At 33.7% G+C, this 26,019-nt stretch overlaps 1 protein-coding gene across 2 annotated transcripts; it reads right to left on the bottom strand.

The window, feature by feature from the left end:
- Positions 1–397: 397 nt before the first annotated feature.
- LOC128237474 (uncharacterized) lies at positions 398–23,421 on the bottom strand. Of its 2 annotated transcripts, none has more exons than XM_052953044.1 (5): positions 23,005–23,421; positions 11,198–11,302; positions 7,787–7,980; positions 7,492–7,608; positions 398–6,700 (listed from the first exon to the last, which is right to left on the bottom strand). In XM_052953044.1, exons 1-5 carry the CDS (start codon positions 23,312–23,314, stop codon positions 6,404–6,406), a joined length of 1,023 nt encoding a protein of 340 aa, XP_052809004.1. In that variant the 5' UTR covers positions 23,315–23,421; the 3' UTR covers positions 398–6,403. The 2 variants fall into 2 exon arrangements, with proteins under 2 accessions (XP_052809004.1, XP_052809003.1); XM_052953043.1 differs by lacking the exon at positions 23,005–23,421 and adding an exon at positions 14,242–14,699.
- Between the last annotated feature and the right edge of the window lie 2,598 nt (positions 23,422–26,019).

The following is a 26,019-nucleotide window of genomic DNA, read 5'->3' as shown; positions in this document are numbered from 1 at the left end:
TGTTGATGTATCAAGATACCTTGAACGTCTTTAGTGAAAGTCCGCCTTAGGGCCTTTCTATCATCATTTCAAATTGGGCCATCTGTTTCTGATATGAATTTTTTTCTAGCCATAATGAGAAGATTTGCCTTCGCTGTGTTGTTTTTTTGAAGAGTTGCATTTCATCGTAATCTTGGTCAACGGTTTCTTAAGAGGACCATTCACTAAAGCAGTATTTTTTTCCCCATTCTCATTCATCAGAGGTTAAATAATGATAAATCTGTTGTATGCACAGCATTGCTCTGGCATACGAGAATGCTTTTCCATGATAACCCTGTGTTCTGCATACAGGTAAATGACAACAACAACAGGCAGCCACAATAGCTTGCCTTTAGAAAGCTGAAAACAACACTAGGTGAATGATTATATACTATTTATTTTCTTGTTTGAAGTACAAAGTATGGAATTTTCAAATGAAATAATAGATTATATAAACACTTTTGCAACTAAATATAGTGAACAAGAAAAGAACAACTTGCTACAAAATTGAACATAACATTGACATAATTATAGGTTTAACAAAAGGCACAAGTGGATAAAGTACTAACGCAAGAATTGCAAGCAGAAGCAAATGGGTGTGTATTGTCATAGTGAACATCTGTACCTAGTTTCATGTTAAAATATCTAAATCTTTAATATTAAAGATATAGCCAATATTTCAAACATCGCCATAATGACACCACTGCCAATAAAGTTTTGACATAACGACTCCTTTTTTTATAAAGAATAAAGCTAATAATCAATAATATAATTAGATTCCATGATTCTTGCAAAAAGCCGTTCAAAATAATTATACACTTTATGCAGACTATAAATTTATTTCATTTTTTGAGTTCTGTTTGAAAATGTCAAAAGCTAGCGGGCAAAAGCAACTTACACGTGTTTGCATTTTTTCTTAAATACTTTATGTCAGAAGATTTGTGCTGGTTTCCAATATTAAAATTCTTGTAACAAAGGGACATCCACACATGAATTATAGTTTTATTTATGTTTGTGCAAGAAACTGTGAGCCAGACCAATTTTAGGCAATGTGCATATGTTATAGGTGATAAATCATGGGCACCCTTAATTTGTCTAGTATTCTCTCAAAGGGATAAAAATATAGTAACTTTTGATAGATTCACTGGTAGAAATATTGATCACAGATTCATGAAAGCCATATGCTACAACGGATGCCCCAATTTGTTTAATGCCAATTATATGTAGACATGTTAAAAAGGAAAAAAATGTAACAAGCATGTGAAGGCAATTTGACAGTTTAAAGCGCAGAAAAAGCTCTCTAGGAGGATAATCTAGGACATTGAATGTCCAAAGACACAACATAACATAACTATGACTGTGATATGGCAAGTTGGAAACATTTTGTTGTATCCATGTTAAAAAAATTGACAAGTTAGACCAGCCCTAGGCAGTACTATACATTGAGCAAAATCTTTTAACAACTCTAATTGATGCCAAAATGTTTGAAGAGTTCATTGTCTTGAACATAAGCAGTAGATTTTCAACAATGTCCCTTATTAAGATTTTTTAACCTTTTTGACATGGTCAAAAAATATCAATGTCTTGCCAAAAGACTATTTATGGTAAGGAAATGGTTTGTTTTTCATTGTTCAAAAGAAAAAGTTTCATTCTAATTGGCAAAATTTGTTGTTACAATATATTATATTGGTTTAAAACAAATGGTGCAGAACTTCTGCCCCTAAGCATGTATTTATCAAGGACTGGATGTGAAGTAAAGGATAGTGTTCGTTAAAATATGCATTCATCAATTCCTATTCTTTACATGCGTGTATGCTCACTGGTCAGGCACTATCTAGCTTAGTGTCTGAAATTATACTTCATCTAAATCAGTGTGTGTATACCATGTGATAAATAAATTGTCAGTCCAGTGTTTTAAGAAACTAAACTCTCAATCAAACTCTAGTTAAACACCGAATGCAGGGCTATGTAGGAGGCTTAGACTGCACCATGTTTCATTTAAAATGGTGAATAAATAGTAAAGTTATCTTTGTTTAAAGTCTTCATTTGACGCAAGATATTGCCTTCTGATGTAGCATTTATGACGCACTTTATGACGTGGTATACACACATTGTAAAAAATTACTGCCTCTAGAAAACTGATATCCCTGATTAAAATCAATAACCGCTGACTGCTGATTTACCTAATCAAATATAGGGCATATTTAAAAGATACTGACATCCCATTGGACAAAATATAATTTTGAACACTAAGAACCATTGATTACTCGCATTTATCAAATATGGCAATGCAAAGTGTTTCCAACTTTTGCTTTACTTAATAGAAAAACAACAACATGACAATAAAGAAAATGTAAAAAAAAAACCCGAACATAACTGTACCATACCTGTAATTGAATAGGCCACAACAATTCAGCTTTTAAAGTGGATATACAGTATATATACATGTACAAGGCAATTGGTATCAAGCCTTCTCACAATATGATATTACAAACATGAATGGATACATCAGTGAAAATCAGTAATAAAAAAATAGGACAGAGGAATGATATGTCTCAACCTTGAAATATCACCAATATGAATATAAAGTATAACCGGTACAAATATTCTCATATGTTACACACTAGCTAACATTGTGGCTTACAAGCTACATGTAAATGAATACAAAACATTTTAAAATTGCAAAACAACCTCTCCTTAGGTACATGCACCGTTAGTTGGTGTGTAAATTCTCTGATCTTACTATCATATGAGAAGCCATCAAATACTTTAAAAGCTGCACTCTCACTGTTCTGACATTTTTTTAGTTTTTTTTTGTCTCAGAATCAACATCAATTATTGATTGTATACTGGATATGAAAAACTGTGATCTGATCTTTTGTCAGCAGTCTTGTTTCACTAGTTTCCAGACATTTATGCAACAATAAAAGAAGTTGTCTAAATGGTCAATCTGTGAGAATGCAGCTTTAAAATGCTTCAGATACATGGAATGACCTTTAAATATAATTTTCAAGAAATAGAACTAGCTTTTCAAGATCAATGTAATGTGACGAAGTACAATTTGTGTGTATTTACATGTAAGTGCAAAGAACTAGACAATGTGGAATGGAGCACTTAGTACATGCAAGTGTGGCTTGTAATGTTAATACAAAAACATTCATGATAATAAAAGCCTGGCTATACTCTACTCATCTTTTATGATTTATATTCCAAACCAATTAACCCTTTGCATGCTGGGTAAATTGTCGTCTGCTCAAAAATGTCGTCTGGTTTATTCTAAAAAAATTTCAATTTACTTAAAACTTTGGGGATATATTGACTGAGTGGCAAACAGCTTGGAACCTGACCAGGCGCCGAGTTACTCGGCGTCTGGTCTGGTTCCAAGCTGTTTGCAAAGCCTTTAAAATCGCCATCAGCAGCCTAAGGGTTAATATACAAAGTCAATAGTTGAAGCGGAAATATAACATTCTGGTTTCCCCCAGTTAATTACCCGGTACAAACAAAATTGTGACATTTTAATGGACATGTTACTTTACAACATACGGATAAGTACTACAGTGGGATGCAATTGTATAAGAAACTACTTTAAAGGAAAAAGGGCTACCAGATTGGGTTTCTTTCTGTATTTTGAGTTACTGTGCATACATTGTTTTCATTGTTAGATGAACAAGAACCATGATTAGTATTGTGGCATATTTTGTGAGGCCCTGATACAATCTTGAAGTTTAAACTTTATTTTTTTTCCCCTTTAAGCTTCATTTTTTTCCTTAAAATGTGCAGTGTGGTTGGCTTGTTGTTGCATCCCAGTTTGGATGTAGGTTTGGGTGGAAACAAGAAAGCCCAGAGAAAACCCTCTAGTCCAGCTTGATTGCCACCAACCAAACTCACATGAGCCTAGGCCGGTAACCAACACTGGGGCAGCTAGGACAAGCAATTTAATCATTTGAAAATCATTGGCAATAACATACAACCATTGATAAATAAAACCATATCTTGATAAATCAACTGTGAGGGCCTCCAATATTTGAATTAGTGATGTGTAAAATACAGCTAATCCATAAAGTTGTCCTCATTCCTTCTTAGTTCTAACAATTTATGGGTTTCCTTTTCAGATAAAGTTCTTCAGATATGTCATAGAACAATGACTACTTTTGTTTACACAACAGGATAGTCTTTCAAAGGTTTTTGGTGAACATCAATAGAACAATACTTGAATGCAAATACATCGTACAATAGCTCAATGTATGGTCCCTATGAGTTGGGGATCAATTGAGAAAAAAATATTACAAAAATAATCTGTTTCAGCCTCTTTTGCTTGTTCTTGTGATGAAAAGGCACTTCATCTTGATAAAGGTTTAAAGGCTACAAAATAGTTTGTTTTAATGAAAAAAAAAATAGTTCAATCATTTAACCACAGATTGAAATACAAAAATATATTTTGATACTAATTCACCATGCAAAAGATGTACCAGTACCCTTTTGTAAATCTAGCTGCTATCAATGAATTTCAGAACACTATTTATCTTATGATTAACACAAAGGCAAAACACAGACATTTTGTCAGTAATCAACTATACTGAACACATTGAAACAACAAGTATAAAGCACAATAAGCAGGCAATTTCTGTGAGTAATTCAATATTGCGATTTAGGATTCATGATTAAGTTTAAGAATTGGAAAAACATGAAAATTTACTATCAACAAAAATGTTAACAATCATTGGTGTTTGCGCCTATGTTTCCATCAATGGGATTGCTGGAAGAATTATTCAGAATCAGTATGAATCTGATGAGAATGAAGTTTTCCATTAACTGCTTTTATTAAGCCATTCATTTAACAGTTTGTTCATGAATAATTGCTAGCCTATGTAGTAAAGAGACATTGGCCCAAACACTAATAAAAATTAGTATTTTATATGCAATAACTAAATATCCAAGTGCTGAATGTCATATTTACCTCTGAATGCAAGTTACTTCTTCTTCATTATAAAACCTACTGCTGAAGATAGTTTCAGTTTCATTTTAAAAATGTAACTCACAGTTTATTGTAAATGTTTTGACTTGACAAGGAACAACAAAAATAGGAATGATATGTTCTAGTCATACAGCTTAAAATCCATAAACAAAACCCATCACAGTGTTTTTAATAATCACCAACAAGGAATAATACTTAGTTAACCATCGTCCTCTTGAATCTTGATTAATGAATTTCAACAGACATTTTGATGTACATTAACAAACATATCACATGTTAACATAACATACTTGTAACAAAACACAAGCTAACAGTCACAACCTTTATTTTATCAAATGGAATGCAAGAAAGTAGAATTGTTAAATGTGTAAATATTAAAAACTAATCACTATCCATTTATAACATTGAAATGTATACATCTTTATAAAACAAAATATGAAAAATTGCAATGATTAAAGCCTCTTATTTCAAGCATAAACATTGTTACTTGGTCACATAAATGTAATGAACTAATTAAATGTAATGAACTTATTTAAGTTTCACTAATAATTTAAAGATATTTTTCAAGGATTGAACATATATGATTGAGTATGTTTTAATCTGCTTTTGCCTAAATCTCTTTACACACGTTTCTCTCTTACAAATTTAGGGCCGATTTTTTTTAAAAAGCTAAAAAAATGGATCCCAAAAGCATTATTGTATCATAGAAATTGGTGTCTTTTTAAATAAATATACTCTATCTCATTCTTTACTCTTTCTGTCTACTCTTTATAGCAGTCTTGCTCATTTCTAGACAAAATTGGAATTCCCATTTTTAGTCAATATTATGGTAAGCATTATTTTCCACAATCAGAAAGGCACCGCCCAAGCCCCAAAATCTTGAAACTCCCCAAATATTTACTTATTTGGGGGACATGACAAATAGTTTTGATAAATGCTTTCAACGAAAAAATAACAAATAACAAGGACTTGAAGTAAATTCTCATACAAAAATATAAACCATTTTTACCAATAGAGATTCCGACCTATAAGAGATATGATTCAGTACAAAATGTGCACAAGTTTCTTGAAGAACACTGTTTTTCAGTGAAATAGATACAAATAGCAGTATTACACACATGAAAGTGTTAAATCAATATCTATCTATTTGATGTTGTTCATTTGTTGAACAATAGCCTTTAAAATGGCCATTCAATTTTCAAATGTGGCAATAAAAATGATAATTTTGCCACTTTTTTGAATTCATTATTCTATTTCCCTATTGTTATTTCCTAATTTATTATTCACAGTATAATGTCTTGATTCTAACATCACATTTCTAAAAAATGAAAATTTCGATTTTTGGAATATCTTCAACCAAAGCAGAAAAATTAACATAATCCTGTGCCTCATCTTGTTTTTAAAAGTTTCTCAGTTTTTCAGCAGGACGGAGAACTCAGTCGTGTAGACATTGCTAGTTTCCGGATGGCCGTCATGGAAGTTCTTTGCCCAGGCTGTACATCTTATAGTCACCTTCTGGTTTACAGGAACATGGTTAAGCTGGACCATCACCCCGGGGCTGATGTAGTTCAACCCTCGTGTCTTCTGGGCGTAAAAGTAGGTTGGGAAGCCATTTTTAGGAGAGTACACGAAGGCCCCTCCGTCCAACATGTTCTCTGATGTTCCGTTTGCCGTGTGAAGAACGAGCGCCTTTTTATCCTCCTCAGTCTAACAAATATAATTTAAATGAAAACTGATGAATTATACGCATAATTTTTAAATCAATTTTTAATAAGGTGACTCAACACTAGGGGCTGTGTCAAATTATTGAAAATTTATACTTTATATTTCGCTGTTTTCAAGTCAAATAAATTAGATTTAACATATCAATTAATCATCAAATTTAAAAAAATTATGTTTTCATTTTCTTTGATTTTTTTTCATTTTTTTAGGAATTCAAAATGAGACAGTAGAGGTTAGATGGTATTCATGTAGCAGTACATCCTGGCAATCACATATATGCATAAAATACATATAGTTATACACTTCACGCACGCACACACGCACGCACACACACACACACACACACACACACACACACACATATATACACATGTATTGATAATATGAATTTCCTGGAAGGGTATCATTCTAATTAAATCGGGGTTCTCTCTCACATTGGGTATTGCCTTGGTTAACACTTTAGCATTGGCACTATTAGTGCATACATTGAAATATAAATTTTCAATGCATCAAAGAAGACTGGACTCAAACCTTCCTTTGAAATTGGCCTTTGGAATTTATGCTTCATGTAATGAAAACATTTATGACTCAAATGTAGGGAAACAAAATCTATGATGTGAATGTATATATGATGTATAAACTAGCCCGACATCTGGCAATTACAATTCAGCAAGCACTGCTTATGTGTATATGAGCTAGCCCAGAAAGCACTTTACAATTGGAAGGCTTGCAGGCTTGTGCTAATTTTGACCACTGTATCACTTTAAAATATTTACCTTTCCATAACAGCTGACCCCCACGTCATGCATCGTATGGCGGCTTGCAAGTTCTTTCAACACATACGCATTTGCTGGGTCACTGAGGTTGAATGGTTCAGGGATATGATCAGCCTCCTGAAACACAAAGTGGGGAGACTATAAATTTGCACCATTGCACCTCCTGACACAAAAAGTGACAAGACTTTTTGTATCATTACAACACTTGTTTTTTTACAGTATTATATCTATTATGTTTTGTTTAAATAACTGTTGTTTTTTTTCTTTTTAAAAATGGTGCAAACAAAATACTTACCAGAGTGAGAACCAGTAGGATACATGGACGTAATTCCAGAGCGCCATACAGTTTGAAATTTTGGCAATTTTCACCAAATGTTTCTGCAGTCTGCATACACGCCTGATCTTCATTCGGCGGCAGAATGAAAGTCTCATCCTCATTACAAGTCACAAAAGTCTTCTGGTCGTTCACTTGTCGGATTGTACTGTAAACTAAAACAATGAAAGATCAAAGTATGGATGCAGTCATTGAAATTAGACTTTTGGATGAACAAGCCCGAATTATTATACTATTGCATGGACTCATATTTATGAACAAGCCCTGCTATATAAGATTCAGAATTTGAGCCAGCCCGGAAGACATTTTATCAGTGCAGGGCTTGTGGGCTTGTGCTAATTTTGACCACTGAAGTACGGTATGGATGCAAGTCAGTTTCTATAATACTAAACTTTCTTTATAACACTCTTCAACAGAACTGAATTACAAAACAATGACTTTCAACGGTCTCATATCATATAGCAGTCAATGCGAAAAACTTTCTCTTTAGAGGACATTGTAGCAGATTTTTTTAAATCCCTGGCTTAAACCCTAGTTGTAATTAATCTTGAAATTAAAGATCCGGTTATAAAATATAGCATATAGAACACATCAATTTCAAACACAATAGTTAAGCAAAATCGAAAGTCAAGTATGATCCATCATTAAAATAGAATTAACTTCATTGCCAATACCACCTCCCTATGGAAAACCCAGTATTAGTTTTGTAATTTCCGAAGATTTCTGTAAAATTCCATCAATCAATGAGTATTAATAGGTATGAAAATTGAACATTCAAGTATTTTTGGATAAAACAATAACATGTACAAAAAAAATGTGTTTCCGGTAACATGCTGGAAAAAAATAGGGTTGGTAGGTGAAATTTTTTTTTTACAGTTTTGATTTCAAATTACAGTGAAAATGAATGTAAAAAGAACTCCACAATGGTGAAATGACTGTTTAAACTAGAAATGTGTCCATAGGACACGGATGCCCCCACTTCGATTTTTTGTCACAGAAAATAAGCCATAATGATTATTCAGGATAATCTGAGGGCCCTTACTCCTAAATGATTAAAGCGATTTCCATGGCTATCGAACTTGATCAAGATATTATGGTCACAAACATGTGTTAAAAGTTTGGTGAGGATTGGACAAACAGTTTTCAAGAATTAGATCGGAAACAATCTTCGGGACGTATTTTTCAAGTCTTTTTTTGCAAATAAAGGGCCGTAACTCCTAAATGACAAAAGCGATTTCCATGGCTATCGAACTTGATCAAGATATTATGGTCACAATCATGTATGTAAAGTTTGGTGAGGATTGGACACATACTTTTCAAGAATTAGATTGGAAACATATATTTTTGAAGTATTTTTGGCAAAAAAGGGCCGTAACTCCTAAATGACTAAAGCGATTTCCATGACTATCGAACTTGATCAAGATATTATGGTCACAAACATGTGTTTAAAGTTTGGTGAGGATTGGACAAACGGTTTTCAAGAATTAGATCGGAAACAATCTTCGGGACGTACGTACGTACGTACGGACAAGGGCAACCCTATATGCCGCCACTTTGTGGGGGCATAAAAAGGTATAGTTAATGCCAAAAGGAATCAAGTGATCAATTAATTTGTAGTAATGATCAAAGGCAAAGCCATATTACTATTTTAGAAAAGGAAGAAATCAATATTATTTATTCCATTCTCTTACTATCTGAACATCAGCATAGTTGATAGTATTAAGCAGACTATTTTTATAAGACTTTGGAGGAAGGTTAATTTAATTTAACTCATAAAAGCTCATAATAATAATAATAATAATAATAATAATAATAATAATAATAATAATATCTGTCTCGAAAACATATTTTTCCAATGACATATTTTGATCTGCAAGTGCATTAAGGTATGACATGGGAGTGTATCACAAGAGTAAGATAAATCAGGGCATTATAAGTATTTATCATGTGTTTGCGGTTCGGATAGAAAAATCCGACTCGAGGGCACACGCGAATTACGGTAACGAGGCTTGCTGAGTTACCGGTCACGCAACGTGCCCAAGGGTCGGATTGTCCGATCCAGACATGAAAAACATGACTGATATTTTTTCTTCCATACCTAAAATTATGAATTTGTTGAAAAACTGACGTAGAAAACGCACTTTTGTACATTTCACCAAAAAGCGAGTGCGACATTGTGTACTGACAGTAATTTTAAATCATTGTGGACGTCAAATAGTTCCTTTAAAAATTGCGTTTTTACGATTATTTTCAATTTCAATTAAAAGTATTGTATATTTATATTTTTGATTCCACTTTATTGAAATTGCATAATATACTTTTCATTAACCATACAATAAAAGAAATAAGAAGTGGCGCGTTGTTGCACGTGACTCATCTTACATGGGGGTGTAAGATGAGTTTTTCCAGCACCGATCGCATGACCAGAAACACACATCCGGTAAGCAAAAAAAATAATTCTGTATAATGAAAAAGTTAGAGATTTTCATAGCAAAATATATGTGATTACATTTTTTGTAACATGCGTCTAAAATACTTTGAAATTGAAATCCCCCTGAATGGTCTCAAGAAAATATGGCATGTATGAGTAACTGAAAGTAATTTTGCTGAAATTAAACAATGCTGACTGTATATTTGCACCAGACATTGACAAACTGGAACAGAAATTTCGTCCGTCCAAATGGAAATATACCAGACAATTGTCTGACTGACATTGGCATTGTCTGATATTAAAAGAAATATTAGGGTGCTAAATGATATTACTGATAATACATAGGATCAACTTTTTAAAAAGTTGAAAGCTTGCTTAGTTAACCAGATACTAAATTAAATACAACTACTTACATCTTAATCTAGTTAAAAAGTACAATACATGATAGAAACAGAACATGAGTGGGCATATTTAATAATGTGTCAAACAGCATTGAACTAAGGCCTAAAAAAAAAAATTGTTTGGTTAGGGTTACATCCTTTTCAAAAATAGGTAGGGTAGGTAGGCTTTTTTTTTTATTATTTATTTTTTTTATTAGGCTTTATATAAGAATGTCATTTTCATCATTGGAGAATGGTGTTAAAGTTATCTTCTATATAAGCAATTAAGGTTTTAAACTACATATTGAAAAGCAAAAAAAAAAAGAAAAAAAAAATATTTTTTTTTTTATTTTTTTTTAGTTTTTCATTTTTTTTTCCAAACTGACTATAAAAACATTAGGGTCGGCGCCTATTCCGTAGGTAGGGTCGGGTAACCCGAACCAAATGTATTTTTTTTTTAGGCCTATATAGTGCTTTGCCCGTTTGCAACCTTTTAGCATTAACATTTTCACCCCAGGACAGGTTAACAATAACTGTTTCCATGACAGAAACTAAATATACCTTGCATCTTTCCTTCCATTCTGTTCACATAGGGCATATACAAGCCATGGTCACTCACATGCAACTCCAGTAACCCTGTATCATCTGGACCATATGCAAACAGACCTGAAGAACAACAATTCAATCTGGTGATGTTGTATTAATAATAATAATAATATGAACTATCAGCAGCATGTTTATCATAAATATACATAGTTAACTAAATAAAATTGTTCAGAGTTATTGTTTACCAAACCACACAATTTTGTAACTTCTTTGAAATCAAGCTAATAAATATAGTTAATTATTAGAGGCACACTACTGTGCCGTAATCGGATAGTGCCATAGTCCACTTTAAAACAAGAGGGCCATGATGGCCCTAAATCGCTCACCTGAGTAAAAGTGTTTAACCTTTGTAATCAATATAGCTTGATATTTGTTCTTAAAGCTGTACATATGATCCAAATTTAAAAACTGTAGCTTCAAAAATAAGAAAGTAGGTCGAATGGTCACCTGACAATGTCAATATTGATATATGTTTTCAACCAGTACACATGGTCGAAATTTCATAACAGATACTTCTAAGTAAGAAAGGTCAAAAAGGTACAATAAAGGTCATCCAAGCATAGCATTGATATTTGTTTTCAAAACTGTACACATGTTCAAAATGTTATTGCTGCAAATTAAAACAAGAGCTATCACAGACAGCACGCTCAACTATTCCACACTTTTCAGCGTAAGGATTGAAGAGTTTTGGCACACATGAATGGATCACTTTGAAATTAGATTAGAATGATGCTGTTATTTGAATTTAATTCCAACTAGAGTTATCTTACTTGGTTATTTAAGTAGATTGGATGGTTGAGTACCACTGTATAAAGTCTCAATGCAATACATCAAGTACATGTAGTTGCTGAGATATTAACCTATGTGCGCTTACATGCAAAACCTTAACCAGAATTTCTAAGACAAATAATAAAGGCCAATTATTTGCAATTATATTCAAATAAGTGTTATCTAACTTTATTAATTTAGTAGGTTACAATGTATATAGTTGGGAATACATATCCAAAGTTTCAATGCAATAAATGATGTATTTATTGAGATTATGACTTAAAGGTGCTTACATGCAAAACGTTAACCAACGTGTGATGCGGACGCCAGGGTGAGTAGTATAGATCTCCTTATTCTTTCAATAGTTGAGTTATAAAAAGAGAGTAGGTCAAAAAGTCACAGTTAAGGTCATCCGAGGAAAATATTGATTTTGGATTTCAAAACTCTAGACATGGTCCAAATTGCTTTGCTGTAGCTTCAAAAATAAGAAAGTTAAGGCTAAAGGTCACAGTCAAGGTCATCCAACCACAACATTGTACAGAATTGTAAACACGGTCAAAAGTTCTTCGCTGTAGTTTTAAAAATAAGAAAGTAAGTGAAAAAAGGTTGGGATCGAATTTGACCCAAGGGGCGTAATTTGCACAATCTTGGTTGAGGACCACCTTATGATGAACAAATTATTAAAGGTCTGGACCTAGCCAGGGCTTTTTCTGCCCATTTTGGGAAAAAGACCCTAGACATTTTGGGAAAATTTGCGTCGTGAAAATGCGGAAATTGGGAAATTTTTCAGTGAAAAGAAAAAAGCTGTCTAGTCTCCTGTGAATTAGGAAATTATTTAATATTAGTTTATTTTCCCTTTAAAAGACCCACAATGGCTGAAATATCAATCCTTGGGGTGTAAATATCTATTGCAATAAATCATGACAGATAATATTTCATATCTCTAAATGTGATGAAAATCAATGATTTCTGAGTTCAATTACTAAAAATACTTCACATCACATAATTTATTAGGATGTTGAAAATGAACCAGAACAGGTAAAAAGAATTCCTAAAAAAAAAAAAATTTTTTTTTTTTTTTTGATTGGGATTTTTTTCTGAAGATTGGGAAAAATATCTTATATTTTGCTTTGAGGAATGGGTCCGATAGTCGGACCCGTGGGTACTATAGAAAAAGCCCTGCTAGTAGCGGTGTCAGACGAGAAGATTTTCGATAAGTCCACAGGAAACCTCATGGCATAGCAAGTTTTTACCCCAGAGGCATAATTTGATTTTCACAAGCAATAGTGTAAGACACACGAACAAGGGACAGCGCACCATCCAATAAAATATATTACTGCTATAAACTAAAAGGATTTGAAAAAACTTCTATGTGAACAGCCTATGGTAACAATGTCACAATTTCCATCCAACACAACATGGCTTTCCAACTATTTATAACAGTTAAAGTTTTGTTTATATAAGGTGTATTCACTAACCACGTAAAAGGTAAGATTGTTAACTACAATGGTCTACATGAAGTTCAATGTAAAAATCTGATTATTAAATTTATCATTGGGTTAATATGAAATTCTTTTAGAAAATATAGAGATATAATATTACCTAACCCATAAACCTATAAAAAGAACAAAAAAATATTATTACCTTTGAAGTATCTAATATGAAGAATTAATAAAATACAACATGTTATCCCTTGTTACTAAAAATAAATAAACAAAAAAGACAAGGCACTCTTAAACAGAAAGGGCAAATATTGCTGCCCTTGCTTCAAGAGTAAACTTGACATAACTATCAAGATTTTAACAAAATGTATTTTTAGTGAACTTGTTACCTACAAGGTGGGCCCAATTTTGACCCCATGGGCATAATTTGAACAAACATGGTAGACAACTACTAGACAATGTTACTTACCAAGTATCTAAGCTCTAGGCCTCATGGTTTTTGTCAAGAAAAGATTTGTAGTTTTTCCTTAAGGTTGCCATGGCAACCAGAGTTCTGCATGGATTCATTTTTTCCACAATTTTGAAAGAGTACCAACCAAGGATCATTCCTATAAAGTATATTATTAAGATTGTCAAAGTGGTTTAGGAGAAGATGACATTTAAAAGCAATTGACGCTGGACGACATACGACTAACTAAGGACGGCAGATGGCGGACATAGACCAATCACAATAGCTCACCTTGAGCACTTAGTGCTCAAGTGAGGTAAAAAAAATAGCTGTCATTATACCATTGAGTTTTGTGATCTGTGGCTGCCCAGCACCACTCCCATCTTTGTCTTTATTTTTGTGAGCGACTGCGGAGATTATAATCAGAACCACAGATAAGATAACAACCACAACTGACGCTGCTAAAATAAATTTAACTTTCTTCGTATTCTGGCACGAGCAACATAGAAACGAAAAGCCTTGGTTGTATTGTTTAGGTTTTATTTCTGTTGTGTAGTCATTGTAAATTCCATTGCCATGACCGTTCCCATTTGGGTCCCGGTTTCCGTACGGATCATCCGTGAATTCATTGCTACTAGAAATGGGTTGCTTGTCAGAATATCCAACCTGGTCGTATGACATGTTTGCTTAATTGTTATTACAAAAAATACTAAATATACAAAAGTAGTTGGCTTTTTCAAGCATTTACTTCCGTCTTGAAAACGAGGTCTTCACAAGAGTGTCCTCCCTTGTCTGGGATTTGGTTAAAACGGCGTTGGTACAGACACCTCATGTCATTGAACAATTAAAAGGGTTGCCAATAAAATAATGTCACGATTCCAAGACGCTTTGTCACACAGAACATTTTCGTGACACTTTAAATATATATATAAATTGTATAATTCAAACACCCAGGCTACCATACTGCCGCATCGAACTTTGGGACTGCGGACAATGTTGGGATGGAGTATCCTATTCCCGAAGATAATTTTGCAATAGCGGCCATGGAAGACACACTTAAATTTTCAATACCGTCGGATTGTGTAGCAATTTTGTTTGTCACCTTACCAATTTTTAATAAATGCGACATTATAATGCCGGTAACAAGAATAATGTTCTGAAAATATAGAACATAAAGACTATAACCTGATATTGTAATAACTTTATAAAGGAAAGCATAAAACTTTGACATGTTTCGACTTGCCTCTTGATAAAGGTTTCTTATTCGAGAGATCAAATATACAAAATATTACATCTTGTCATGAACCCCGAAAGAAGATCAGCACCAGAATAACTTAAAGGTGGTGTATACTCGCAATCGGGCGCTGTCATATGTGACCCCCATTTAACGTGCCTCCCTGAAGTAGTTTTAGTGGTGCGACAGGGAATCCAACCTGCGACTCATGGATTGATAGTCAACTGTGTTACCACTAGACCACGAAAGACCAGCGAGTTGCAGTATTTATACTAATTTGGTCACATTATCAGATTAGTTGAGTCGAACTGGTAGGACTGGTTTACGGAATGCCGTTAGGGCAATCGCTTGTGAATGTGTTGATCTGAAACGCGATACTCGATAGAACGATGGTGAAAACGCGAAATCACGAAACTACGATGATGAAAACGCGACAATACGAGTATGAAAACGTGATACTACGACGATGAAAACGCGATAATATGACAGTACGATGATGATAATGCGATAAACTATCGTGTTTTCACCATCGAACTGTCACGTTTTTATCATCGTACTGTCGTGAAGTTTCGCGTATTCATCATCGTACTATCGAGTATAGCGTTTCAGATCAACACATTCATAGGCGATGGCCCTAACGGCATTCCGCACTGGTTCATTTCATCGTTTGTTCATTTACCGTAGTGGAATCATAAAAAAAGATATGTTTGATTTTCAAATATCTGAATAAAACTAGTTACTTGAACAAAAAATTCAAACCTGACGTAAATGCTTGCGATACATTTATACCTACGCCCTATGAAATGGAATATAGCTAAAATGTGTTTTAAAAAATAGCGGTGTTCTCTTTTCTCCAAAACGCTTTTTACGAAAAGTAAACGTAAGGTAGAAGTCTAAGATATCGGCTCATTTTTTTATAACTGTTGTCCGTATTTTTTTACATTTTGATGTTTCAGTGTATCACGTCACATTTTGTTCAATAGTTTACTAAGGTATTAATTTGGAAGAAGATTTTAGGAACTATATATTGTTTTTGATTTTTAATAATGTTTTCTTTGCTTATTCCCCAAGTAAGTACTAGGAAGCATGCGTTATCAAACTCTTTAATCACACATTTTTAAACCTTTTATTTACATTTTTTTATATAACTGCCTAAGTGTAGAATAGAAATTAAACCTACATTTGTACAACTTTCATGCCCACACAGTGAAAAAACTGTTGTGCTTGGAAAGGGAATACCATACACTTGAACATCGACCACACAACTGATTATACTTATTATATAATACCTCCTCGGGCCAATAACAAATCCTACTCCCAGATACCACCTCCACAGCTGGTAAAATTTCAAAACCGAAAAATATATGTTACTTTTTTTCCAAATGCAATTGTTCACAGTTTTCGTCACGTAGTGAAAGATGAAAAGTCATTAACGTTGTATCAATCCCGTAAGCAACCACAAATAAAAGTTTTCAGGAGTTCAACGGACCATGAATTATATATATATACACAGTATTATATACGTTTCATTAGTTTACCTTCTGTCTTAAGAACTTCTTGACGGACAATTATTATGGACCTCAAAACGCAACAAAACAGCAAATATGATCACTTCGGTGTGTATTAAAATGATTTATTCAAGAAAACTATTAAGTTCTTTGGGATTTTCTTTAGAAAAAAAACTCAGTGTTTAAAAGTAACAAATAAATATGATCGTATATTTCACATCAAATCGAATAAAATTTTATTTTCAGTCGGTATGACATAACAGAGAAAACATAAGCTATGAATAGCTATTGACCGACTGCAATTTCATTTTTTAATGCTTTCTTATTAAGTTATATTTAAGTTTTATCCCCCCACTCCCCAAAACGCACACACACACACACACACACACACACACACACACACACACACACACAAAAAAACACAAAAAAACAAAAAAACAAAAAAACTTCGATCTTCTCTTTTATAAAAACTAAAACTATTATTTGTTTTAATGATTTTAAATATGTTGTTTTGTTTTCTCAACAACTTTGATCAATTGTAATCCTATTATTCCCCGGTCATTCACACTTACTCAATCACGGCTGATGGCTACTTTATAATTTTGTAAACAGAGACCGTATGAGACCGGTGGGGACCGCGAAATAGTATCGCCTATTTTACTCTTGCCGTTTTGACTTTCGTCAATTGTACCGCCATTAGGCGTGAGACCACAGTTATTTTTACTATATGTTTCATATAGACACTAACCTGGCTTTTGACTTTATACACACCCCAATTGAAAAACAAGGACATGGCATCTCTAGAACAATTCAAGACACAAAATATAATCACAAGAAAACACCATGTTGACCATTGATCCGACTGTCAAAATTGAGTTCAAATACATAACCCTTCCGCCTGGGAGTCAATCGGCTACAAACAACTAATTTTCAGACTTCCACAAGCTATCATTTTTCCAATATTTACATTGAAAACTATCAATTTCTGCAATAGAGTGTCAAATTCAGTCAAGTTCTCTGCAAAAAGAACATTTTTTGCTTCTTTTTCATTCAATTTTAATAAAATATTGATACTTGAACACAAGCACTCTTTGTTTCTGTATTCACATCCGGACCTTGGTCAACGGGGGGCAGATAACTGTGGTCTTGAGCCATTAGGCGTGAGACCATACTATATGTTTCATTTTGACACTAACCTGGCTTTTGACTTTATACACATCCCTATTGAAAAACAAGGACATGGCATCTCTAGAACAATTCAATATAATCACAAGAAAACACCATGTTGACCATTGACGCGACTGTTAAAATTGAGTTCAAATACATAACCCTTCCGCCAAGGAGTCAATCGGCTACAAACAACTAATTTTCAAACTTCCACAAGCTATGATTTTTCCAATACTTACACTGAAAACTATCAATTTCGGCAATAGACTGTCAAATTCAGTCAAGTTCTCTGCAAAAACAACAACATTTTTTGCTTCTTTTTCATTCAATTTTAATAAAATATTGATACTTGAACACAAGCACTCTTTTTTCTGTATTCACATCCGGATCTTGGTCAACGGGTCGACGGGGGGCAGGGTCAACGGGTCAACGGGGGGCAGATAACTGTGGTCTTGAGCCATCAAGGTGCTTTCTGGTTTTTCGGATTTTCGGTAATTCCACTTACCGCCGCCATTTTGACTGCAGACGAAGTATATTGAGTACCGATGATTTTGATTGTACCCTGTTGCTAACCAAAAATCAAATAAAACAGTTGTAATAAAATGCTGTTACTGATGAATCATATTCACTTGTTAACCCTGGCAATCAACATTTTAATTGCATATTGGAAATGGCCGACTTTATGCGATGTTATGTGACGTCAATATCAGTATGGGATCGACTAACTACCGCAAACGCAAATAATCAGCGAAAGTTTTTAGAGACATTTCGCTTTCAGGTACCTTTTCGATTATAAGTTGTCTCAAAATATGTCGGTCATCCGGACCGTCATTTTCAGAAAACCTGCCGGACCCGTTCAAAATTTGCCGGACATGTACGGCGGACCGGCACATTTCGGGAAGACTGCCTTAACCAGAATTTCTAAGACAGTCAGGTTTTTCATTAAGGAAAGTTTTAGCAGGCCCAAATATAATTTTAGAAGGCCAAACTAGCGAGCATCGAAGGTGCAAAGCAAACTTTCTCTTGAATCTTTCCCCCTGTATACTTGTAATATGCTGATAAATTAACAACATATGAATAATTACTGTTTAAACCAAATGTGATCCGATTTTAACAGTGACAAACAAATTATTGAGATAAAATTTACACTTAAAACAGAACTTTGCTGTTGCATTACTAAATTTCAAATCCAATTATCTAAGTTTAATCTCAAAGGAAACTTAGTCAATTTTATATTTTTTTAATCGAGGGAGTCATGTATTGTACAAAGTAAAAACACAATTGTATTGGGTAAACACATAATTAGTGTTATTTCAGATCAACTTTGCACGTTCGTTGTTTTTAAAATGAATTAAGTTAAAATAATTATGAAAAATTAAAACAAATATGCTGGGTCAGCCTCTAGCAACGGTTTTAACTTCATTGCGAATGGCTTTGATGAACTCGACGTCGTACTAGATATTGCCCTCAACAAAGCCCTATATAACTCGAATTAGTAAGAGTCGCTATAAAAAAAAAACACGCAAAAATTCAGTAATAATATAATCGAATTTTGTGTACAAGACAAGAAATCAAGGTCTGAAAAGCATGGGCAATTACGACAACTTTCTTGTGTGATATTCTAGATCGAGAGAACACGTGCTGTTAAACAGGGTTATATCACAAATAATTTTACAATGTACTATAATCCGTGTATTCATAACAAAATACTAACGTTTATTAACAGACGTAAGGGTACATTTTCATTCCCGGATTAGCATTCAATTTTTGGAAACAGAAGCGACAAATGCCATGTGTTTATTCAAGCCAAACTCTTGTTAACTACATCGTAATTCAGCCATTTTAATACATTTCTAAAGCATGAACTGTGACGTCATTCGCTCGTGATCAATAGGATATTATTATAATTATGATATTTATTATTGGTATTTAAAAATAGCTAGTGACGTGTTTGGAGATTTTCCATAGAAAAACGAGGCAAGAACGTCCTGTGAACTTTGAAGGCGTATTTGACATCTTTCATAGTAACATCGTCTTTTTCCCGAGAAATCGGAGTTATATATGAATTGATGTTTATTCTACACTAAAATGCATTTCTTGCGAAAAACAAGCAACAAATATGAAATGAAATGACGGTAAATAACAATGACGCATTTGGGCATTTTTGTTGAGAATTTCAGCCGGCCAAAATTCTCTTTGAAGCGGTCATTTTAGCCGGCAGCCGACTGTTTATGAAAACCCTGAAGACAAATAATAAAGGCCCATAATTTGCATTATATTCAAAAAGCGTTATCTAACTTCATTAATTTAGTAGGTTAGATAGTTGGAAATACATATCTACAGTTTCAATGCAATACATGATGTATTTGCTAAAATATTGACTTAAATGGGGTTACATGGGGAAAAATATTTTGCATTAAATGCAAACTAGAGTTATCTAACTCGGTTAATTAAGTAGGTTAGATGGTTGAGAACCATTGTATAAAGTCTCAATGCAATACATCAATCAGTTGCTGAGATATTAACCTATGTGCTAACATGCAAAACCTTAACCAAAATTTCTAAGTTGAATAATAAAGGGCAATTATTTGCATTAAGTGCAAACTAGAGTTATCTAACTTGGTTAATTAAGTAGGTTTGATGGTTGAGTACCTTTGTATAAAGTCTCAATACAATACATAAAGTAGTTGCTGAGATATTAAGTTACAACCTATGTGTGCTTACATGCAAAATCTTAAGCAAAGTTTCTAAGTCTGACAAATAATAAAGGCCCATTATTTGCATTATATTCAAACAAGTGTTACCTAACTACATTAATTTAGTAGGTTACAATGTATATAGTTGGGAATACATATCCAAAGTTTCAATGCAATAAATGATGTATTTATTTAGATTATGACTTAAAGGTGCTTACATGCAAAACGTTAAACAAGGTGTGACGCCGACGCCAGGGTGAGTAGTATAGATATCCTTATTCTTTCAACAACTCGTTGAGTTATAAAAAGAGAGTTGGTCAAAAAGTCACAGTCAAGGTCATCCGATGATTTTTTTTTATTTCAAAACTCTAGACATGGTCCAAATTGCTTTGCTGTAGCTTCAAAAATAAGAAAGTTAAGGCTAAAGGTCACAGTCAAGGTCATCCAACCACAACATTGTTGTTTGTTTACAGAATTGTGAACATGGTCAAAAGTTCTTCGCTGTAGTTTTAAAAATAAGAAAGTAAGTAAAAAAAGGTTTGGGATCGAATTTGACCCAAGGGGCGTAATTTGCACAATCTTGGTTGAGGACCACCTTATGATGCTCATAACAAATTATTAAAGGTCTGGGCCTAGCGGTGTCAGACGAGAAGATTTTCGATAAGTCCACAGGAAACCTCATGGCATAGCAAGTTTTTACCCCAGAGGCATACTTTGATTTTCACAAGCAGTAGTGTAAGACAAACAAACAATGGACAGCGCACCATCCAATCAAATATATTACTGCTATAAACTATGAGGTTTTAAAAAAAACTGCTCTGTGAACAGCCTATGGTACGATGTCACAATTTCCATGGCTTTCCAACTATTTATGAAAGTTAAAGTTTTGTTTATATAAGGTGTATTCACTAACCACGTAAAAGGTAAGATTGTTAACTACAATGGTCTACATGAAGTTCAATGGAAAAGTCTGATTATTAAATTTATCATTGGGTTAATATTAGGGATGGAAACGAATATCCGAGTATCCGGATATCACGCAAGTATTCGGAAACCAAAATGGGTATTCGAATATTCGTTAAGAATGAAAATTTCAATGAAATAGCTTAGCAGAGACATAGCAATTGTTATAAAACTTTTCAGATGAACTATTTCAGGTGATCAACAGTGTCTGTCGCGAAGCGGGTATGTGTCACAAATTGTCTGCTAATTGGGTGTTTGCACAAAGCGTGATATTATGTTCTTGTGCAGCACCCTGTGAAGTTCTATGACCTTGTTTACAATGACAAGTGTTGTTTTATGATCTCAGATGTGCTTAATTGACACTAATTGGCACTAGTTGATATTAAACGGATTGATCATTAATCCGTAGGAATTGATCGTCCAATCACAAGATAAGGGTCGTGCGTTCGATTAAGTGCGACATCGAATGAAAACTGTTGTGAAGTATTCGAACATTTCGGACTTGAAAGTAGTGTGTGTACAGTGTTTAATCAAATCATCAAATATATAAATGATTTATTCCCTATTTAGTATTTATTCACGTTTTATTTTGTGTAGTGTATTTTATTTTTCATTCGATATGTAAACATGTTTAGTTTATTGATAAAAAAAGTACACGCATGTAAATAAAGAAAAATCAGATCGTCTTTTTGTCTTCTTACATTTTCCGCAATTATATCCTTCATTACAAAACACCGCAGAAATTGAAGGTATTGCATTAAATCAAACAATGTAATGAAATAAAATTACAATCGACTATCAAATAATCAAAGCGTCATTTAACATGAAACCCGCTGATAAATAACAAACTCGAAAGCACGTGGCAGTAACCAAGCAACCACCTCGGCCGAAGTGACTATCAAATTCGCGAAATAGTAATATAATAGGAAATTTACTTATTATGAAAACAATTTGATACGAGTATCCGGATAGTATTCGAATACTTGATACGAATATCCGGATACCGATTTGGTATCCGGTTTCCATCCCTAGTTAATATAAAATTCTTAAGGGAGACCATATAGCAAGATTTGCTGCGCTTGCTTTAAGAGTAAACTTTACATAACTATCAATATTTTAACAAAATGTATTTATAGTGAACTTGTTACCTACAAGGTGGGGCCAATTTTGACCCCAAGGGCATAATTTGAACAAACATGGTAGACTACTGTTACTTACCAAGTATCTAAGCTCTAGGCCTCATGGTTTTTGTCAAGAAAAGATTTGTAGTTTTTCCTTAAGTTGCCATGGCAACCAGAGTTCTGCATGGAATTCATTTTTTTAACAATTTTAAAAGTTTTACCAAACAAGGATCATTCCTATAAAGTTTTATTAAGATTGTCCAAGTGGTTTAGGAGAATATGACATTTAAAAGCAATTGACGCTGGACGACAGACGACTGACTACGGACGACAGATGGCGGACATAGACCAATCACAATAGCTCACCTTGAGCACTAAGTTCTCAGGTGAGGTAAAAAAATAGCTGTCATCATACCATTGAGTTTTGTGTTCTTTGGCTGCCCAGCACCACTCCCATCTTTGTCTTTATGTATGTGAGCGACTATGGAGATTATAATCAGAACCACAGATAAGATAACAACCACAACTGACGATGCTAAAATAAATTTAGCTTTCTTCTTATTCTTGCTTGAGAAACATAGAAACGAAAAGCCTTGGTTGTATAGTTTAGGTGTGTAGTCATGACCGTTCCCATTTGGGTCCCGGTTTCCGTACGGATCATCCGTGAATTCATTGCTACTAGAAATGGGTTGCTTGTCAGAATATCCAACCTGGTCGTATGACATGTTTGCTTAATTGTTATTACAAAAAAATACTATGTATACAAAAGTAGTTAGCTTTTTCAAGCATTTACTTCCGTCTTGAAAACGAGGCCTTCACAAGAGTTAGTCTGGAGTTCCTTCCCCTAACACTATCGTTATCGGTATGAAGGTATGAAATATCAGTAAGCAGACTACACAAGAGTGTCCTCCCTTATCTGGGATTTGGTTAAAACGGCGTTGGTACAGACACCTCATGTCATTGAACAATAAAAAGGGTTGCCAATAAAAGAAACTAAGAAAGTAACTGTACATATAAAAACTGTTGTTTGTGATGAATACCAATATTCATTTATAAAATTAAGATGTCCAAATGAGCTATGTCACGCGTGTCGTCACTTATTGTTAAATAATGTTATGGGTGGTGATATCCATTAATATAATGTCACGATTCCAAGACGCTTTGTCACACAGAACATTTTCGTGACACTTATAAATATATATATAAATTGTATAATTCAAACACCCAGGCTACCATACCGCCGCATCGAACTTTGGGACTGAGGACAATGTTGGGATGGAGTATCCTATTCCTGAAGATAATTTTGCAATAGCGGCCATGGAAGACAAACTTAAATTTTCAATACCGTCGGATTTTGTAGCAATTTTGTTTGCCACCTTACCGATTTTAATAAATGCGACAATGAAATGCCGGTAACAGGAACATTATTCTGAAAATATAGAACATAAAGACTATTACCTGATAATGTAATAACTTTATAAAGGAAAGCATAAAACCTTGGCATTTTTCGACTTGCCTCTTGATAAAGGTTCTTCTCAGCTTGACTTTATATGGAAGACGACGAATGATGAAACCATTTTTATAGGCATCGATGTTATGGCTTTTAAATTTGATTCTCTAGAGCTTATGCCCTTTTTATACTTACGCTAGGATGTTTTGTTCGGTATGAAATCCCAAGATTTTAACATGTATAACGGCCACTAGGACATTGTTTAAGAACAACAACAGATCTGATGTTTCAAACCATCGACCTGTAACCATACTATGTATAGTTTCAAAAATCTTAGAAAGAGTTGTATACAACCAACTAGAATCTTTTCTTGTTAAACATGGATTATTATACGAACTTCAGAGTGGTTTTAGATGTAACTATTCAACTGACTCCTGCCTAATTCATTTGACCGACCATATAAAAGAACAAAATTCCAAAGGTCTATCTACAGGAATGATTATGCTGAATCTTCAAAAGGCGTTTGATACCGTAGATCACAAAATTCTATGTCAGAAGTTAAAAGAAATTGGTGTGGATTCAATTGAGTGGTTTTAATCATATTTATCTGGACGTAAACAAGTTGTCAATGTAAATAATACAACGTCTGAATTCATGAACATCTCTTGTGGCGTTCCTCAAGGAAGCATACTTGGACCGTTGCTGTTTTTATGCTATGTCAATGATATGAGTATAAGCATAAGTGAAAAATGTAAATAATATTATATGCAGATGATAGTGCTATCCTTTTCTCACACAAAGATCCGTCTGTTATTAGTAATGTACTCGGCAAGGAACTTGAAAACTGTAGTAAGTGGTTAGTTGACAACAAACTGTCTTTGCATCTTGGAATAACAGACTGTATTTTATTTGGGTCTAAAAGAAAACTAACAAAAGTTGATAGCTTTAATGTAAACTGCAATGGCCATATCATAAAACCTAAACAATCTGTTAAATATCTTGGAAATATACTGGACAATGATCTCAGTGCTGCATCTATTGTTAACAATATTGTCAGTAAAGTTAATTCTAGGCTAAAATATTTATATAGACAAAATCGTTTTTTAGATATGAATCTAAGAAGATTGTTATGTAACTCCTTAATACAATGTCATTTTGACTATGCATCGACATCTTGATACAGTGGTATATCTAAACAATTCAAGAACAGATTGCAGGTAACTCAGAACAAAGTTGTCAGATTTATTTATGGCTATGATTGTAGAACTTCCCTGAAAGTCTCGGCTTTCAGTGATATTGGATGGCTTAATATAGAAAATAGGATAAAGCAACTACGACTAAACCATGTACATAAAATCTTTAATAGCAAATGCCCATCATACTTACATGAACATCTTACTTTAGTCTCATCCACACATTCTTACAACAGTAGGCATAGTGCTGGAAATAGGCTATAGTACGATGATGTAAACGCTAAATCACGAAACTACGATGATGAAAACGCGACAATACGAGTATGAAAACGTGATACTACGATGATGAAAACGCGACAATACGACAGTACGATGATGATTATGCGATAAACTATCGTATTTTCACCATCAAACTGTCGCGTTTTTATCATCGTACTGTCGCGTTTTCACCATCGTAGTTTCGTGAAGTTTCGCGTTTTCATCATCGTACTATCGAGTATCGTTTCAGATCAACACATTCATAGGCGATGGCCCTAACGGCATTCCGTATTGGTTGATTTCATCGTTTTTTTTTCATTTACCGTAGTGGAATCATAAAAAAAGATTTTTTTGATTTTTAAATATCTTAATAAAACTAGTTACTTGAACAAAAAATTCAAACCTGACGTAAATGCTTGCGATACATTTATACCTACACCCTTTGAAATGGAATATAGCTAAAATGTGTTTTAAAAAATAGCGGCATTCTCTTTTCTCCAAAACGCTTTTTACGACAAGTAAACGTTAG

This window comes from Mya arenaria, chromosome 6, assembly GCF_026914265.1.
Source record: "Mya arenaria isolate MELC-2E11 chromosome 6, ASM2691426v1".
NCBI lineage: Eukaryota > Metazoa > Mollusca > Bivalvia > Myida > Myidae > Mya > Mya arenaria.
Note: the sequence above shows the minus strand (reverse complement) of the source record. Positions and strands in the feature narration are given on the sequence as shown.

Bases quoted from the DNA above. Each gene is read 5' to 3' on its own strand.
- LOC128237474 (XM_052953043.1), bottom strand. From the start codon at position 14,581: ATGTCATACGACCAGGTTGGATATTCTGACAAGCAACCCATTTCTAGT. The intron at 11,303-14,241 runs GTATAATGACAG...GTTGTTCTTCAG, and splicing joins ACAGATCACAAAACTCAATG to GTCTGTTTGCATATGGTCCA. The intron at 7,981-11,197 runs GTATATTTAGTT...TCATTGTTTTAG, and splicing joins AATGGAAGGAAAGATGCAAG to TTTACAGTACAATCCGACAA.